Here is a 19765-nt window from a genome sequence, read left to right on the forward strand (position 1 = left end):
GGATTTGAACTTAAAACTGAGATAAATTTAAAATATAGATTCAATTACCTCATTAAAATTTCAATGACAAACTCATTCCACGTCAACCTCAGTAATGTATTTTAATGAAAAATAAGTATATTTTCCAAAACCAGAAACTTCGTGAGAAGAGCTGCACATTTTTCATTTTTGCAGAGCTCTTTATCAATAGAAGACACCTGACCTCTCATATCTGCTTCTGCATTCAATCCTTTGGGATATCACACATCATGTAGCCCCCCCGGAAGATTCCTGGGATACATGTGAGAGAATGTGTGAAAAAGGCACATAATATCTCAGTTCCTTGTTACCACTGTACCTAATTACCACAATTTAGTGGCTTAAAACAATACATGTTTATTATCTTACAGTTTTGGAGGTCAGAAGTCCAAAATGAGTCTCACGAAGTTTAAATTGAGGTGTCTGTAGGGCTGGTCTTTTGCAGAGGACAATCCATTTCCTTGCCTCTTTCCACTTTGGGTGGCCTCCTGCACGCCTTGCCTGGTGGCCCCTTCTTTCATCTTCAAAGTGCATCCTTCCAGTGTGCTGTTGCATTGTATCACTGTCTCCTGTTCTGTGTCGTGTCTCCCCCTGTCTGTCTCTCACAAGGACCCTTGTGATAGAATCCTAACCCAGGATAATCTCCCCCCAAGATTTAGAAATTGATCACATCTGCAAAGGTTCCCCCCCCATAAAAGGTAATATTATTTAGGGACCATTATTCAGCCTGCTACCATTGTGAAAATATTTGACCTTGTGGACCAATTGAAATGGTCTTAGGGACCCCCAGAGGTTCCCACACCACGCTTTGGGAACAGCTGCAATAGAGATTGTCATTTATGGGGTGCATGGAGCTTAAACTTGTGCTGGGAAATGCCACTGAATGAAATTACTGAATCATGCCTCCTACTTCCTACCTTCTATCACCTTGGTGTCTACCCTCTAGCTGGATGTGAGTTGAGTGCCATTGGCTTGGATCTGTAATTCTGCACCTCCTGGCTAAGATCAGAACGGTGTCAAAGCCAGGCTTAGAGTGCAAGTCATCTGACTTTTTTTTTCTTTCTTTCCCTTCCTTCCTTTCTTTCTTTCTTTCTTTCTTTCTTTCTTTCTTTCTTTCTTTCTTGAATTTATTTATTTATTTGAGAGAGAGAGAGAGTGAGTGAGAGAGCACAAGTGGGGAGGGGCAGAGGGAGAAGTAGACTCCCCACTGAGCAGGGAACCCAACATGGGGCTTGATCCCAGGACCCTGGGATCATGACCTGAGCCCAAAGCAGACACTGAACCGACTGAGCCACCCAGGTGCCCATAGCATCTGACTTTCTTAAAGATGAAATGTTGTGTAGCAGTTATGGCTGTAGACTGACCCCACACTGTGGGACCACTAAGGGGACTTCTGCCTGGACCCTCACGTATTGTCTTTCACGACCTTCCTGCCACTGGCCGCTGAACTAGGGATTTAGGTGCAAGTGCTCTCAGGAGGAGAGAATGGAGGGAAGCAGGATGGGGCAGAGAAGGCTCCAGGCAGGGATGGTGTGCCAACTGAAGGCAGCTTCAGCCTGATCCCCTGGGGAGCTCCGGAGCATGAGCTGTACTGCAGAGCTGGTCCCACTTTGGGGCAAGGGAGCTGACCTTTTGATTCTCATGTCAGTCAGCCATCTATTGTAGGCTGTCTGGCCCTGAGAAGTTGTCCTAAGGAGTGGGGCTGTATTAGTCAGCTTGGGCTGCCATAACAATATACCATTGCCTGGGCGGAGTCAACAACAGGAACTTATTTCTCGAAGTTCTAGAGGCTGGTAAGTCTGAGATCAAAGTGCTGGCCAATTCAGTTTCTGGTGAGAGTTCTCTTCCTGGCTTGCAGATGCCTACCTTTGCACCATGTCCTCACATGGTGGAGAGAGAGAGACAGAGAAAGACAGAGAGAGAGACAGAGAGGGAGGAAGCTCTCTGGTGTCTCCTCATATAAGGGCACTAATCTTATCATGAGGGCCCCACTTCATGACCTCAGCTAAACCTAATTACCTCCCCAAAGGCCCCATCTCCAAATACCATTACACTGGCTGGTAGGACTTCAACATATGGATGGAGGGGCACAATTTAGTGCACAGCAGGGTCATAACCTCCTGCGAAGAGTGCAGCTCCCGTTAGGCTGAGGGCAAATCTGGAGAACAGGGCACTGGGAGCCCCTAGTGGCAGCCAGTGCTCACTGCAGCTGGGGATGGTGGCCCTGGGCAGGGTATCTGGGCTCGGCACCTGCAGTCATAGCTTCCTTGCCAGTCACCCACTGGCTGCCCCACTGCCTCTCCTGTGCTTCTGGGGCCTCGTCCCTTCACCTAGAGGGAACGACGGGCAGTGACAGAAGCCGGAAACATAAAGCACTGAGGCTGGGGCAGTAGTAGAGGTGATTTTTACTTTGCTTTTTATTTGTGCTTGTCTGCATCACTTATCTTTTCTATAGTGATTTGTAGTACTTTTGCAATTAAAATATTCGATAAAAAAGAGGTATAAGCCTGGCTTTTTTTCTCTCATGTGTCTTGAATTGAATGGCATCTAGGCTTCAACATATTGTGGTACACTTTGCATATGTCTTCACATTTGGTGTGGTTTTGGCACCAAGCTTGGAGTATTATCCCTAGACCCAGGCAAGAGGACCCACCCTGATATGCTTTAGAGGGCCCTCCTGTGGCTTCCCTCCAGCTGTGCCCACCACCCAGGCAGGAGTCTGTGGGGCCATGGGCTTTACCCACCCAGAGTCTTTTCCTCCCCTTTGGTCCACTCCATGGGTATCAGGACCCTGGAATTCCTGCCCATGGACTCTGCTCCCAGGGCTTTCACAGACCTCCTACCTGCAGCCTGTTCTTCCGAGGGCTGGGCAAGTTCATGCGTGTGGACAGCACTTGGAATCATGCCTCCTGCAGGGCAGGATGAAGGCTGAGATGGAGGGAGTGGGCAGGGGTGCAGTCTTGGCTCACTCTGCCCTGACACAGTTCCTACAGTTCTAAATTTGAACCAGGTATTATAAAGTAGGAAGATAGAACATATTTTATTGAACACTTTGTGAACTTGATTTATGACCTTCAAATACTTAGGGTAGCACTGTCCAATAGGACCTTCTATGATGATGAAGATGTTCTATAATATAGAATGGGGCTATCAAGTACTTGAAATGTGGCTAATACAGCTAAAGAACTGAATTTTAAATTTTATTTAAATTAAATTAAATTAAATTAAATTAAATTAAATATGAATAGCTACACATAGCCAGTGGCTACCATATTGGACAGTGTGGATTAACCCCAGTGTGTGTGAGCCCCATTTGCACTCTGGCCCTGGGTCCTGCAAATGTTAGGGCGGTCCTGCCTCTACACTACAATGGTGCTCATCCTGCACCTGTCACAGTAGGTCCGTGGGGATGGTGTGGTCACATGTGTGAAAGGCCCTTCCTGTGATAAGCCCTGCATCCATCCAGTGTGGACATGCACGTAGAGGGGCTCACCCCACACTACACGGATCAGTGTCTGGACTCTGCTGAGGCTCAGTGGGAACTTCCATCCTCTCCGTCCTTAGGACCGGTCACCATTTTCACAGCATCTCCACCAAGGTGGTCTCTAAAAAATAAAAAGATCGGTGGAGAACAGTGAGAGGTAGAGCTGAGGTGCTGAGAACATTTGTCATGAAAAGGAGCAGAGGATTTGGGAGCGAGGAGGGACAGACTTGTACTTTGCGAATGTCCTGGGCTTTCTGGGGTGGGGGGAGAGTTGGAGGGCCAGACGTGATAGGTGTAACTGGGACATTAACTGGCGATGGTGGCAGCCAGGCCCAGCATTGCGGCCTTCAGGGTGGTTTTCTGTATCTGCAGCAAGATAGCTCTCCTGACCACCGGTCCGTTCTTTCTGACAGGGTTCCCCCCCGGGAGCTGGCTGTGCTTCTGTGCAACAAATCCAATGCATTTTACAGCCTTGGGAAATGGAATGAGGCCTTTGTGGCGGCCAAGGAATGTCTCCAGTGGGATCCAACCTACGTGAAGGTACGGTGACAGCTGGGGGCCCTGCCTATCTTCCTCTCACCTCCTCCTTCTTTGTAAAATGAAAGTGTGAGGAGAGCTTGCCTTCAACTCTCTGCACTTCAGACAGATGCCCATAGGGCATGCGAGCCCATCTGGAGGAGACTAACAACCATGGTGGCCAGCTGTGGAAATGCCCTTGTGGGGGGAGCTCGTAGTGTTCTGATATAGTTACATCAGGACTGGGCGTCTGAAGTGACGCTTGCAAGTTTCATTTTAGCCAGCTGGGTGGACATATGACACGGATTCTTCAGGAAGCACTTCTTACGTGGAAATCAGCTCCGTTGGAGGGATTGGGGACGTTTGAGAGGCTGGAGTTAGCAAAGGTCAATAAATGACCATTTGGTTGTTGTTCTCAGCTAAAATTCTGTCAGTGCCCACTCTGCGAGGCACCTCTCTGTTCTTCGTTCTTTGTGTCTTGAGGAGGGCAAACAGACAGGAAGACACCATCCCAGCTCTTGAGTAATAACTCACTGTCCAGTTGGGGAGAGCACAAAAAGCAGAATCAGAGTCCGTAAAGGAGTGGACATTCAGGAGCCTGAGGCACATGCAATGAAGTGTCTGTCAGTGATCTAGACTATTTATAGCGAGGCTCCGAGATGGGAAAAGCACAGCCCTTTCTCCCCAGTGCTCTGCTGTGGATTGGTTTCAGCAGCTCCAAGGAGCTCCTTTTCCCTCCTTAAGCCTTCCTCCCCGCCCCCCCCCCCCCCCGCCCCTGACTGTAAAGGGAGATGCTATCTAGATCCTAGAGTTGCTTCCAGGATTAAGAGTCCTCACTGGCTGTTATATGCAAGTAATGAATCATGGAACTTTACATCAAAAACTAGGGATGTACTGTATGGTGACTAACATAATATAATAAAAATATTATTAAATAAAAAAAAGAATAAAAAAAGGAGTCCTTGGTTCAAGTTCTTGGCCCTCGGTAAATAGGAGTTTGCATTATTTCCTCAGGGGTCTGCCTTTTGTGCACAACTGCTAGAAGCTGAACAGTGGGAAGTGGGGAGGGGCTTTGACCTACGGATTCTACATCCTCAAGGAAGGGATTTGTCTCTTTTACCTTAAACCCCTTATATTGGAGGATGGATACTTTAGGAACTATTGAATAGTTTTAAAAATGGGAAAGCATTCCTGAGGAAGTCTCCCCAGAGACATTTTAGGATTTTCCCCATCCCCCAGCTGGATGGGGGGGGGGGGAGGACTTGGGGCATGCGCACATCCCCAGGCCTTGGATGGACTTCCTTGAGGGGCCAGACCTACAGCAGTCCCCAGCAGCACAGTGACCAGGACCCACTCCCCATTCTTACTCCTGGCTGTCTCCCTCTTTCCCCATTCTCTCCCACTTGCCGTCCTCCCCTAAATGTCCTCTGTAGGGGAGGAAGAATGCTTTCTGTCTACCTTCTTTTGGTTCAGTGGCTGGGGCCCTGCAAATCTGACTGACAAGAGACAAATTAACAAAAGAAAACCATATAAATTTTATTTTGTGTTAATTTTTACATGACACAGGGGCCTTCCTAGGAAAGACCCCAAGAGAAGCAGGTAGGCTTGAGAAATCATATATATATTTTTAAAAGATTTTATTTGTTTATTTTAGAGATAGAGAGAGAAAAGAAAGTGGGGGGAGGAGCAGAGAGAGAGGGACAAGCAGACTTGGGACTGAGCCCAGAGCCCGACCAAGGGATCTATCCCATGACCCTGAGATCATGACCTGAGCCAAAATCAAGAATCAGAGGCTTAAAATTGACTGAGCCACGCCCTGAGAACTTATATACATTTTTAACAAAGAGCAATAAACTGTAGAGATGGGCCGGACAAAGGAAAGGCGTGTAGACTTCTGGGGCCTTGGACTGTGGGAACACACGTATGTGTGGGAAACTAATGGGAGGGAGATCAGGCTATCTTAGCAACACTTAGCAGTGCTGGTCCCGCTCAGTGCCAGATTTCGGCCTCCTTCATGGCCATAAAAATTCCCTGGGAGAGGGAGAGGGGATTTATGGCAGTCCTCGTTTTCTTAGACTATCTGCTTTCAGTCAGATAAGGGAGGCTCCAGGAAGGGTTCTTTCTGCATCTGTTGAATCTCAAATGCCTCGGACTCAAGATAACACCTATGCCAAAGTGTCATATTTTGGGGTGGCATATTCTCATCCCCTTCATCCCCCCCCACCCTGCAAATATAAAAGATGAAAGAAACTTAAATCTGAGGAGGGCAAGGAAGTGGGGAATTCTGTGTCCAGCTTACCCAGTTGGGGGGAAAAAACCCCACCTTCTCCCACCCCTCTTTTCTGGTTGTTATCTAAGGTTCTGGACTTTCAAAGGAAGGTGAAAACAAATCGAGAAAGAATCAGAGATTTGGTGTCAAGTGCAATTTTTAAGTGCTTGTTTTTTTTATGAAGCCGATTGGTGAACACCTTTCATTATCTTAGAATGTTGTCTTGGTAGGTGCTGGTATGGATTCCTTTAGAGAATCAAAGAGGGGAAAGGCAGTATCATTTTGTTCCTACTCAAGGTACGCAGTGTGTATATAGGTAAAACTAAACCATTTTTCTGTTACTCATTGTAATTTGCCTCTTTACAGAAAGAAAAAATTTTTGCCTCTGGTGTGCATTGCCTACAATGTAGAGCTCAATACATCTCAGTGCTTGTCGTTACCATTTTCATTTTTTTTTTTCCGGCTACATACCCAGTGGAAATTGTGTTTACTTTGATTGAAAGGAGCAGGGAACAACTTCTGTGTTTACATGACAATCTCATTCTTTTTTGGAACACTGTCATCCTAGGATTTTTTCATTCTCTTCTTGCCCGGGCTGTGATTTGAGGCATGAATAAATAAGCCACACATGTAATTGGAACCAGGCCTGCTTCCATCACTCTGTGTCATATGTTAGATGCTGTGTTTAAGTCATGGATTTGAAAGTGATTATTTTCTTGGCTGTTAAAAAACGACAGGAAAAATGTGGCACAGAACGTAACGTGGGAATGCTGTCTCCAGCGCTTGTTAGAAATCTGTGTTTACATAGAAGCGAAACCTCTACAGTCCATTCCCCCAGGTCATCAATCTTTCCTTTCCTTTTAGCGGCTGGTTGGAAGAGATGGGCGAGTTACGGTTTTGCTTTTCTTCTGTCCCAGGGATACTACCGAGCTGGTTATTCTTTGCTGCGGTTGCTCCAACCTTATGAAGCGGCTCGCATGTTTTTCGAGGGTCTGCGGCTTCTGCAAAGCACTCCAGACCAGATCCAGGTTGCTGATTTCCTTGTGGGAATCTTCACCACGATGGGCAGTAAGTTGGAACCGGAGGGAGCCTTTGTTCATTCTTTCTTTCCTTTTTTAAAAAATTTTAAAATCCTATTATTTTATTTGAAAGGCTCTTGGGGAGATAATTCCAGGGTGTTTCTTTGTGGCTGGTTTATGTAGTTTGAATGGAATTATTTTCACACTAGAAAGCATTTTAGAAGCTTTGGTGGCTCATGTCCTTGTAAAAACAACAAAATCCTTTTGCAGAAACCACTTATAAAGCTCTGCCAATCAGACTTCAGTTTTCTCTGTTGCTTCTTATAGATCTTTTCCTCTCTATGCTACTTATTTTATGTGATTTGTGCTCTTTCCTGTGATGTTTGCATGTGTTTCTCCAATACGCCGAGAAATATTCCTGTTTGCTATCAAAATACCCTGGAAGGGCTCATAGAGGTGTTGCAGGAATTCTCTGCCTTTAGTGCTTGTGGTTCTTGGTCATGCCGCTTGGAAGAATGAACAGGTAGACCAGAGGAAGAGTGGTGGGCAGCAGAGCAAAGTTTGCTGAGCTGTAGTGTAAAGCTCCCGGAGGCGGAGAGAGGCCCGAGTAGGTTGCCCCCCGAGTTTCCAAGTCTAGGGGATTTTATGAGCTCTTTTGTGGAACTATTTTCAGCAACCAGGGTGTGCTGAGTCGTACCAATCAGGACTTTGGTCACATTATCTACCTATTAGATTAACGTCAACGTGTGGATGGTCTTTTTTGCTGATATCTGGGGGCTTATGTCTTAACTGCCATTGCCTGTGATAGTGACAAGTGCTTTGTGGGTAACTGTCTTACTTTAGGACATTTTGCAGAAGTCATTTCTGCAAAGGCTGCAAAGCAGAATGCTAGGGCGCTCCTGTCTGAGCTGCAAAACAGGATGCTGGTGCTGTTCTATCTTAGCTGTCCTGACTCCATATTTTCTTGTTGGGGGCCCAGGCCCTGACTACCTAACTGTCCTACTAACTCCTAACAGTGGAAGATGACGTGGTGCTCAAGGTCTCCCTTGCTATGCTCACTGCAGCAGAGGACCTGGGCACTCAGTGCAGGAGTGACGCACGGGAAGCCTTTTGCGTCACTGCCTCGAGTTATTACTCTAATGACCTTGCCGGTGAGCTGGCTTTGTCAGTGGCCTGGATTAGGCAAAAACAGAAAACCATAAAACACAATCTAACATACTCCTTGCCAGTGACAAAGGAACTCTTTCGTGCTTATCTTGGCACAGTCTGAAGTTCTGCCAATGGCCAGGCCGTTGTTCTCAAATATTGTGTTTGATTGCATTTAAGATTGTATTGACTTAAGATGTGCCGTTGATAAATGTTTTGCCACTGAGAGACAAAATCAATTGTCACACACGTCCCGATGCTGGAGATGTTAGAATGCGAAAAATGGCACGTGTTAGAATTGGGGGAAAATGGTCTTTGGCTTTCAGAGGTGGGGAAATAGATTCAGCTGTTACAGGTCCAACTGTGCCCACGGAGATTGTGGGAAAGCAACTATTGTGGTCTGTGGCAAATTTGGGCAAGTTTGGCAGACGGGGGAGGGGTGAAAGCCATATCAGGCAGGCAGTGGGAAGGGTTTAGAGGTGGGCACAGCTGAGTCCCTTGGACAGAGAAGTAGAAGATCCCCAGATAAATGCTGACCGGTCCCAGCTTTCCAGTCCGGCTTTTGCTGGCAGTGACCTGCTTGCCTTTCCTGAGTCTGATGGCTTGGCCTGTTCCCTACCATCCCTCATGTCCTCTCTGCATCTTTGTAAAGTCACTGTTTATTTCTGGGTGACTGCTCCCTTAAAAAAATCTGGATGGTTTCCATTCTGCCGCCATCCTGAGAGGGGGCATTTCATGGGACTTCTTAGGGCAATGCATCCCATACTATTATGCCAAAGTATTCCTATTTGGAAGGTGAATGTATGCCTATGGCACAATTTCTAAAATTTGAAAAATATATTTATGGAAATTTTGTATCCTTTCGAGCAATATCTATTTATTTGATATTTACTTGTTTTTGGAAGTTGATAATCCTGGAGGAGAGGCTGACACCTGCCCTTGCTCCTTGGATGATCTCATTCATGAGTTTGAGAAATGTGGTTTGGAGGATCATGAGATGCAATGGGCCACTAGGTTAGAAGAATGTGTGTTGACTGAGAGTTGGCAAATCTGGGTCCCCGTCTTTGTTTTTGTCATTAACTAGCTGCATGATATGCCATGAAACCTGACCTCATTTGTCATCATTTCTCATCGGTTGGGTGAAAATAATATTTGTCACATCTTTCTTAAAGGATATGAGGTGTTATTTTTTTATTTTTATTTTTTTTAACTTCTTTTGAGTTTCTATTTCCTCCTCTATAAGTGGAGATAATAGGCCATTGCCTTGTTGGTCTGTTTGAGGGATTAAATATTAGCACGTATTGCTGGGCTTGGCATATAGAAGAGCGAAGTGAGCTCACATCACACTGCCTAACTCTTGGGGCATTGAGCTGATAGGTTAGCCTGAAGTGATTGCTACTTCGGTCCGTTATAAAGGACTTTTACTTTGCAAATGCCTTTCTTTCTGATAGTTTTAATTTTCCATGTATCTATCTGTGGTCTTAATTGGAGAACCTTTCCCTAAATGTTCTAGACTCTGCCCAGGTTAAAATTTCTAAACTATGGAAATTTCTTTCAGGTGACCCCATTGTTTTGCAAAGTTTTTTGCCCTGTTTTGATCACATTTTTACTACCGAATTCTCAACAGAAGTGTGGCAATCTGTAATAGAAAAGTTGGCAAAGAAAGGATTATGGCATGTAAGTAAAAGAGGATGGCTCTCTTGTGGGGACGTACATTCTTGGTTAAATGGACTCTTTCTGTCTGCATTGGGGAGGGGATTGTAATTTGTTATCTGTGTATTTTGATGCCAAAATAACTTTTTAACTGCACCACCATTGAAGATGGAAAGTCACTGAGTGATATAGATTAACCAGTTTCTGTTTTTTTTTAAAGATAGGAAACATATTCAGAACACCTAATAATAATATTAGCTAATGTGTATTGCCCTCACTCCTTGCTCTGTGTCTTCATTGTCATCACAGAAGTGTCAAGTTCAGGTGCTAATGATAATGTGGAATGAGGAAAATAAACAATTGCATGTTCATCTTCATCATCTTTTTATACTGCATTTGCTAGTGTTGGCTTAGAAGACCTGCCTGTGTTACCCTGAGCAATTCTGTGTAGCTTTTTTTCTCAATTAAAAAAATTAAAAAAAAAGATTTTATTTATTTACTTGAGAGAGAGCGCGTGCGCGGGAGAGAGCATGAGAAAGAGAGAGAGAGGGAAAGAGCATGTGAGCATGAGTGGGGGGGGGTTGGGGAGGAGCAGAAGGAGAGGGAGAAGCGGACTCCCTGCTGAGCAGGGAGCCCAGGATTGTGACCCGAGCCAAAGGCAGGCGCTTAATGGGCTTAGCCACCCAGGTGCCCCACTTCTGTGTAGCTTTAAGGGACTGCTGCCCACAGATAACAGTGAGGCTGCAGGAGCCAAACCCAGGGCTGGGAATCCAGAGAATGGAGGAGTGGGGTGGACTGTGAGCCTGGGCTTCAGTGTCACACAGATGCCTCCTCAAATCATAATCTTCCACTTTCTCTTTTAGGCTAATTACTTCCCCTCTGGGCCTTATTTCCTCATTTGCAAGTTGCAGGATATATACTTACTCCTCAGGGTTTTGGTGAGAATGATAAATAATGGACCAAGAACACCTAATAATAACATTAGCTAATGTTTATCAAGGGCTTACAACGTGCCAGGCACTGAGCTAACGGAGCTTTGCGATGCCTGGCATGTGCTAAATGCCCAGTGAATATTAGTTGTCACTGATGGTGGGCTCTCAGTGCATGTGGAAAGGGCTGGCCAAAGGTGGCAGTTAGGTCAGGAAGGGCCTGCTGGGCTTTCAGAAGCTGGGCAGTCCAGCAAAGTCACCAAAAACAAGGGCAACCTATAAGGACTCTTGAGCCAGGCAAGGTAAATCACTTTAAAATACAGAATTCTTCAATTTTTAAAAAGCTCATGGATTACATTGGAAATCTAATGAAATTGATGGGGTTTTCTTTGCATACACAACAGTTATGGGTATAGTTTCAGGTGGTTCATGGGAAATCCCTGAAAGTCCAGCAACAAGTTTCCTGAAGCTCACTCCCATATCAAAAGGTCTTGAGAAAGCAGGCAGGCAAGGGAAGGTCCAAGATTGCAGCTCCGTGGCAGGTCCATTGGTCCAATATTCCAGCTGTGGGGCCCCAGTCATTTTTTCACATACTGGAAATAGAGATATCTTGTTAAAAAAAAAAAAGCCAGGTAAGCCATCAGGATTGTCAGAACCCTGAGCATGTCATTTTGAGATTGGGGTGTGTTCAGGGCGAGCAGTAAAGAGTGGGCATCAGGCTGCAAAACCCGGATTCAAGATGTGGCTCAGTTCCTGTGGTCCCACATCCACTAGCAGGAGCATACATGATGGAGGTTGAGGCCGAGCCTGGTCTCCAGCCGTGGCCATACCAGAGCCTGGAGCCCTTAGACCTGTTGGCACACCTGGATGATCTCAGTAGGGACCTCTCAGGACATGCTCTGTGTGTGACCTAGAAAAATGGCTTGACGTTTTCAGGATTCAGTTTCTTTAGTGACTTTAGATAGCGTCACTGGCTCGCTGAGAAAAAAAAAGTTTGTCAATTTCTGTAGTGTCAATACTCTCACCAGGGCCCAATTTGAAGTCACTAATAAGGGCTCCGGGACGTGGCACTGGGAATTCTGAACTGCCGTCGGCTCTCACTCACCGGCTGGTAGGAGCCGCTCCACACACTGCTCCACAGGGTCTAACGGACCCCGAACACGTTGGGGCTTATGAAACACTGAAGTGCTAAAGAATGAATTGGAATGAGATACTTGTAAAGGATCGGATTTTTCTGCTTGCTGAGTAGGCTTTAAGAACTTTGCAGGGAATCACTTCTTTACCCATTGTAGTCTCAGCAGTGCTGCTTGACGTCAGCAGCTGCTGTCCTCAGCTGGCTCTGAGGAAATGTGGGGAGAGCTCAGCTCTCAGCAGGAACAGGATGTTGGCTGGACAGAGGGACTTCGATTACAGCTCAGGCTGTAAAGCTTGGTAGGTAGCTTGAAAAGACAGATAGGGCTGGAGGGTATTTTTTTTTTTTTCTTGCTTGTTTTAACCCTGAAGATAACTTTTGCTCTAATAACCTATGTGGAGAACATGATAATTCCGGCTTTTTCTTTTTCTCCCTTCTCATCAGTCATTCCTACTTCTGTCGGCCAGAAAAGACCGGCTACCAAGAAATATCCATGTCCCAGAGTTATCACTGAAGAGTCTCTTTGAGGTAAGGTGACTTCTTCAAACATACGGTCTCAAGTCAGGCCACTTCAGGCTTGTATTTGGGACCTCAGCTGTATAGGGGGACTTCAGCTGCCTCACTGCAAATTGATTATTTATAATCATCTCAGGCTTGGGCCACAGCTCTCCAGGTATTACTGATCCCGAACTTTATGAGTGAAGGAGTTTGAAGTTTCATGTTGATGGAGTGACTTCCATAATTCTTCTTATGTGTTTCTTCCCCCAGAAATACGTGTTCATTGGACTTTATGAGAAGATGGAACAGGTGCCCAAGTTAGTGCAGTGGCTTATCTGCATTGGTGCGAGTATCGAGAGTGTAGGACCGTACCCTCTTCATGCCCTCATGCGACTCTGTATCCAAGCAAGTGAGTGCTCTTCTAGTCGCACACCATCCAAGGTGCCCTCCCAGCCCTGAGCTCCGGCGCTCCACTGAGCTCAAGAGAAAACCAGAATTTAGCTACCTGAAGGTGGCATATTCAAATGATTTGAATACACAAATAGTTTGATTCTTCAAATGAACAATGGCAGCAGGGAAACAGCATTGTTTTTATTCCACCTGGGACCTGGTAGCTAAGGGGCCCAAGTCAAAAGGATTCTGTGTTCCTAGACAGATGCTGGCAGCAAACAAGCCCTGAGACCCACGCAGAGGACTTGGGACAGACAGCCTTTGCAGGGCAGAGCACCCTGAGGCTGTGGAGTTTCTTCTAGCTGGCAGAGCACAGGTGTTCTCTCCCCTTTGTTCAAGTTCATTTTCTCTCTAGCCAGAGGGCTGACTGCCATGGTGGTGGTGGTGCTGGGGGCCGATACCAAGGGAAACACTTGTTCTTGCTGAGACAGAGTGCTTGTGGGTCTTCTGAAGGATGTTGATGTTCATACAATTCTTTTTTATTTCTTTAAGTCTTCACCACCTGGCGATAGGATTTAAATTTTAAAATGTTTAAATTTTTTCATTAACACATACACACGTTAGATAAAAAAGCTTGTTTTTCTTTTCCAAGCGTGTATGGCATCAGTGTTGGACATGTACCCATACTGTTTTAGAGCCAGAAGGGGCCAAGAGGATTTTCTAGACAGTGTTCCTCTCCTAGGCTGGATGGCCTTCCCAGGAATGAAGGAGTGAGGGGGGTGGTCAGGGGCTTCAAGACCTGGGCCGCCATTTTGCTTTAGCCACATTTGCCCTGCTGTTATCCATTTCATATACTGGGGAGTCCATAAGATGTTTTATTCTTACATAGGGATTGGTGGATCAAAGATTTAAAAGTAAAGACTGATTAAAAGCAATCTGATCCAATCCTTCCAGTTTTCAAGTAGGAATCTGGAACCCAGAGAAGTGTGTCTCTGGTTGTGAAAGTCACGATTCCCTACTGTGTCTGCTCTTTACCTTAGCTCCTGCAGGTGCAGGCAGGTATCAGTCTGATCAGGTGTTTAACTTTATCCTTGATTTGTAGAGGAAAGCTCTGACATGGTGACAAACGGTGTTTGCAGAGTTGGCAGAAGCATGTGGCTTTCCTTGAGCCTAGGAGCTATAAGAAAGGAACGTGGGAAGATAATTTTTAAATATATGTCCTATTGATTGTAATGAGTAGGGTGATCTTTTCAGATCCTGACCTGATTCCGACATGGGCACTGTTGGTGCCCTGCCTGGAGCCTCTTTGCCACCAGGGCCCCCATCCCCACCTGCTGCTCCACAGCTGCCTCCTTCCCCCAGAGTGCTGCTTTTTGCCAATTAGCACCACTTCCTACAGAGGTTCTCCCTCATCCTCACCCCCTCTCTAGAGGTGTTTTGTAGCTCTTGACTGACTGACATGCAGTACAAAAGGTTAGCCCCTGCCTCATGATGGGTCAACACTGTGGTGCGGTTTATGCTTCCTGTGGGATTCGGCTGAGGCCGCTCAGCTGAGACCACATCTCTGCTTGCCTCCTTCCCCTGCCCTATCCTGCTTCCCTCTCTCTTTTTCCTGAGCTCCCTGTCAACAACTCACATGTATAGGAATCCTTGTCTCAGGCTCTGCTTCTAGGGAGCCTGACTGAAGTTCATTATGAGTAACTTTCTCTCTTTTTTAGAAAAATTTTATTTATTTGAGAGAGAGTGAGAGAGAGAGCATGGGGGGGTAGGGTCGGGGGAGAAACAGACTCCCCACTGAGTAGGGAGCCCCATGCGGGACTTGATCCCAGGACTCCAGGATCATGACCTGAGCCAAAGGCAATCGCCCAACTGACTGAGCCACTCAGGTGCCCCTATGAATAACTTTCTATAACCAATCCTTTTAATTCACAAACGCTGTGTCTCCTGGACCTATTTGTAGTGAGTGCCAAATGTGTGCGGGATTCCCCATTTGGTTCCCTCAGGGTGCTACACACCGATGTGTTTTATTGATTTTCTGTGTATAGAAAATAACATCAGTCACACATTTTAATTCTCTTCAGAGGAAAACCATCTTTTTAGGTGGTTAATGGACCACAAGCCCGAGTGGAAAGGCCGCATCAACCAGAAGGATGAGGATGGCTGCACTGTCCTCCACGTCGTCGCCTCGGCCCCCTACCCAGGATACCTCATTAAGCGTAAGTAGCAGCACTAGGCTGGGGGGTGCGCTGTGGGCTGACTGACCTCAGGCATTAGAGAGCCCACTCAACCGACCACATCTATTACCCATCCATCCTGGGACAGGCTCAGGCTAAACCTCACCTGGAATTAAGCATGACTGGAAGGGCAGGCTGAATGCAGGAAGGACGGGGGGTGAGAGAGGGAAGAATGGCTGGGTCCCACATGCTCTTGCAGCTTCAGGGGCTCCGTGGGATTGAGTGTCTCAAGGACAGGGGCTCCTGGCTGTACTTGTTCCCTCCCTCATCACATAGTTACTAAGTGCTTTATTTTGTGCCAAATCTGCACTAGTTACTGGAGATACACTGTGAACCAGACCACCGATGTGGTCCTGCTTCCTAGCCACTTGTGAATCTAACACAGGGATTTCATCCTCCATACTCGCCAGGGCCAGACAGGCCACGAGGAAGAGTGAGGCTGGCGCAGGCAAGGACAAACTGGTTCACTGATACAGACATACCTTGTTAGCCTGTGAAATAGGAAGGCTGTGTGTGCTCCCACCCACCAGGCTCTCTGATGCCTCTTGCCTTTCTGGAAACCCGTGGAGACAGCACATTTTGTTCTATAAAAACGCTAGGGTAGCTGTGATGATGAATGGTAAGGGACTCCCAGCCCCAGTGGGAGGGAGCTGACAGAGGGGGTGGGGGGCTGGGGAGTTTGGCTTGCTGTGGCCACAGCCTCCTGCTGATCATGGGAACCAGGCCTTCCCGCCATCTTCTGAAGGCAGGAGACGTTGGAAAGAGGGATTTTTTTAAAAAATAAGACAACTCATGATTTTAAAATGTCCACTCAAGATTAAACATGCCTGAGGACTAGACAGAGCCCGGAAGCATCTGGTTGGGGACCCCTGGCCTGGGAACTTACAGTTTTGTGTCCTTAGCTTGTCCCGGAGGAGCACAGTGAGGTGTATTTCTCTAATGTCATTCTCCACTGGACTGGGTCCCAGAAACCACATCTGGGCAAATGGAGAAAAGGTGTGCTACAGAGGCTGTTTTGAGCTTTATTGAAATATAATTCATATACCATATAATTCACCTGTTTAAAGTGTCCAATTCCATGTTTTTAGTACATTCACAGAGTATTGCAACCATTATCACAATCAATTTTAAAACATTTTCATCATCTTTTTCAAACGAACCCTCGTTTCCATTAGCAGTCACTCCCTATTTCCCCCTCCCTCTCCAGCCCTAAGCAACCACTAATCTACTTTCTGTGGCTGTGGACTTGCCTGTTCTGGACATTTCGTATAAATGGACTCATACAGTCTTGTGACTGGCTTCTTTCACTGAGCATGCTTTTAAGATTCATCCTTGTTGCAGCGTGCATCAGTACTTCATTCCTTATTGTTACCAAATAATATCCCATTGTATGGATGAACCACATCTTATTTATCCATTCATCAGTGGATGGTCATTTGTTCAGCTACTATGAATAATGCTGCTGTGAACTTTTGCATATATGCCTTTGTTTTTGGAATATATTTTCATTTTCTTAGGTAGATACCTAGGAGTGGTATTGCTGGATCACATGGTGACTCTATATTTAATGTCTTGAGGAACTGCCAGCTTGTTTTCCAAAGTGGTTGCACCATTTTATACTCCCACCAGCAATGCACAAAGGTTCTAATTTCTCTAAATCCTTGCCAACACTTGTTACTGTCTGTCTTTTTGGTGTCCCTTGAATTTTAGTACCCTCTGAGAGACAGTGGTATCCTGGCAAGTGTTTGACAACTGGGTCTTCAAAAAGAAAAGTCCCGAATTGTGGTGTTTGCCAATTTCCTTTTTGTAAATACTTCCACCATGATTGATTTCTAGTTATTAACATGATGTCATTGAACATGGGGCTGGGACATGTGCAGTAGCATACCATTATATTGTATTTTTACCACACAGATCCATGTTAAGATAGATGTAAAGAAACCTCATCATAGATTATACTGAAGTGTAGCAAAATAATTAGGAAGTGATGAGTTTTGTCTTTAACGTGATTTATTTATTGTAAGTTTAAATTAAGTAAGTTGTTAGTAATGGCTGTGTTTATCAACCATCTTATAGCATTTCTGGACATTCGACAGTTGGCCCTCGTGGACTGGTGTGAGCTGGGTCCAGCTCACCTCTGCGCTAATGATAATTAGTCTGGTAATTTACGGTTAAAGTCTGTGCCTCCAATCACTGTGCTCTCCTTACACATCCCCAGCCCAAAAATGCCCAAGAAAAAGTATTTCCAGACAAGACTCTTTGGGTTTGCAAAGAAACACAACTCCAAGTCTCTTGAAATCCAGGTGGTTTGAGCAGTGTTTGGGTATTTTATATGCACACAGAGCCTTGGATTCCAACTGTATGTCTCAATAACTTGACAAGCATTCCATTTCCTGGGACTGAAATGAGTGCTTTCCAGTACAAGCATGATGAGAGCCATGTGCAAAATTTTAAATTTTCTGGTAGGTCTATGAAAAAGTAAAGCAAAATAGGTGAAATTAATTTTAGTAATATATTTTATTTAACCCATCTATCCAACATATTGTCATTACCTTGTGTAATTAGTATAAAAAGTATGGAGACCTTTTACATTCTGTGTTCTGGTTTTGTGCAAAGTCTTTGAAGTCCAGCATGTGTTTTGCTCTGCTGGCACATCTCCGTGTGGACTAGCCACATCTGAAGTGCTTGGTAGCCATCTCTGTGCCTCATGGCTGCCATATTGGACAGCACAACCTCATACTATTTCTTGCAAAAGCTGAAACCTTCCCGACTTTCTGAAACATGGGAGAATAAACACGTGAAGTCAAGAGACGGCCCTTTCTTCATGTAGGTGTAACATGCGCTGCCCCCACTCCCCGTCCCGGCTGCTGCCAAACGAGCCTTCATGACTCTTATAGGCCGCTTCTCCTTTTAATTCCACCTCTCTCTTACTACCCACGTCTTCTTCCTCTCTTTCCTCAGGGAAGCTCACCTTTTTTTTTAAATCTTCAATTTGAGCTAATTTTAGACATACAGAAAAGATGTAAAAATAGTTCAAGAGTTTCTGTATATCCTCACCCAGCTTCCCTTAATCTTAGCATGTTATAGGTCAGGGTGTAGTTATTAAAATCAAAAAGTTAACATTGACAGAATGCTATCAACTAATACACAGACCTCATGTGAATTTCACCCTTGTTTTCATTAATGTCCTTTTTCTGTTCAGAGACCTACAGTGCACTTGCTTGTCAGGGCTGCTTAGTCTCCTCCAGTCTTTGACAGTTCCTCAGTTTTCCATGCCTTTGACCCTTTTGAAGAGTATTGGTCAGTTGTTTTGTAGATGGTCTATCAGTTTGAGTTTGTTAAATGTTTTTCTCATGATAGAATAAAGTTATGCATTTTTGGTAAGAATACGACAGAAATGAGCTCATAGGCTTCTCCATATTATATCAAGGAGTTTATCATGTCAATATGTCCTTGATGTTAACCTTGATTAGTTGGTTAAGGTGGGATCCGTGAGATTTCTTCATTGTAAAGTTACCATCTTTTCCTTTGTAGTTGTTAAATATCTTGCAGGAAATACTTTGAGGCTGTGCAAATACCTTGCTTCTCTTCAAATTTTTGCACAGTAATTTTATATTCATCGGTGGATCTTGTCAGCATCAGCTATCACTGTGATCTTTGATTAATGTTGATTTTTTATTTTCTTCTTTCTTTCTACATTTATTACTTGGAATTCTGCTGCAATGAAGAGCTGTCCCTTTTCTGTATGTATGTATGTATGTATGTATGTATGTATGTATGTATGTATATCTGTATGGACTCAAGGATATTTATTCTATGGGATAAAATCCGTAGTTGCTCAAATTATTCCAGCTTTGGCCATTAAGTACTCCTTTCTTCAGATTGGCTCCTGTGTTCCTTGGACAAGCCCCATCCTTTTTTGAGAACTTCCTTACTTTCAGACACCACAAATTGCTTCAGGCTCATCATGAATTTTCTGTGTCCCCCTGGAATCAACCATTTCTCCAAGGATCCCCAGTTCCTTTTGTTAGAGAATGGTGTAGAAAACAAGGTCTGGCACTGGCTGTGATCATTGTTACTGGAGTGCCATTATTTCTAGGCCTTCTTAGCAGACAGAGGTAGGAAATGTGTGTTCGTGTACTAACCCATGGATACACGTGTTTGTATTACTGTGTCCATCTGCATGTATTTGTATTAAAAACCTTAAGTTTATACTGATACCACTGATTCCATGGTCATTTAGCCTTTTAAAATTTGTAACATCTCTCATCTATAATATATTTTACTTGTTCAGTTTTATAAGTTTCAGACTTGCTAAACCATGTCCGTTTGAGAAACACATCTACTAACTAGATGTTTGTTTTATGTTCATTTTATGTTTGTTTGTGTTCAGTTCTTTTTGTCTCCAGTCAGATACTAAGTTCTTTTCCTCCCCACCCTATTTACTATGGTTATTTTGCTCATTTGTAGTACACTT

The 19765-nt window shown here is 45.0% G+C and overlaps 1 protein-coding gene across 3 annotated transcripts in view; it reads left to right on the forward strand.

Moving 5' to 3' along the window:
* The window catches only part of TRANK1 (tetratricopeptide repeat and ankyrin repeat containing 1), a 98224-nt gene that overhangs the window by 20465 nt on the left and 57994 nt on the right, over window positions 1-19765 (forward strand). For all 3 annotated transcript variants that reach the window (XM_044383285.3, XM_044383286.3, XM_026496702.4), the window contains 6 exons: window positions 3916-4042; window positions 7205-7355; window positions 10011-10129; window positions 12611-12694; window positions 12935-13073; window positions 15136-15270. In XM_044383285.3, the coding sequence (XP_044239220.1) occupies window positions 3916-4042; window positions 7205-7355; window positions 10011-10129; window positions 12611-12694; window positions 12935-13073; window positions 15136-15270 (755 nt within the window). The remainder of the gene's footprint in view (window positions 1-3915; window positions 4043-7204; window positions 7356-10010; window positions 10130-12610; window positions 12695-12934; window positions 13074-15135; window positions 15271-19765) is intronic.

Source organism: Ursus arctos, unplaced genomic scaffold, assembly GCF_023065955.2.
Source record: "Ursus arctos isolate Adak ecotype North America unplaced genomic scaffold, UrsArc2.0 scaffold_20, whole genome shotgun sequence".
In the NCBI taxonomy this organism is placed as follows: Eukaryota; Metazoa; Chordata; class Mammalia; order Carnivora; family Ursidae; genus Ursus; species Ursus arctos.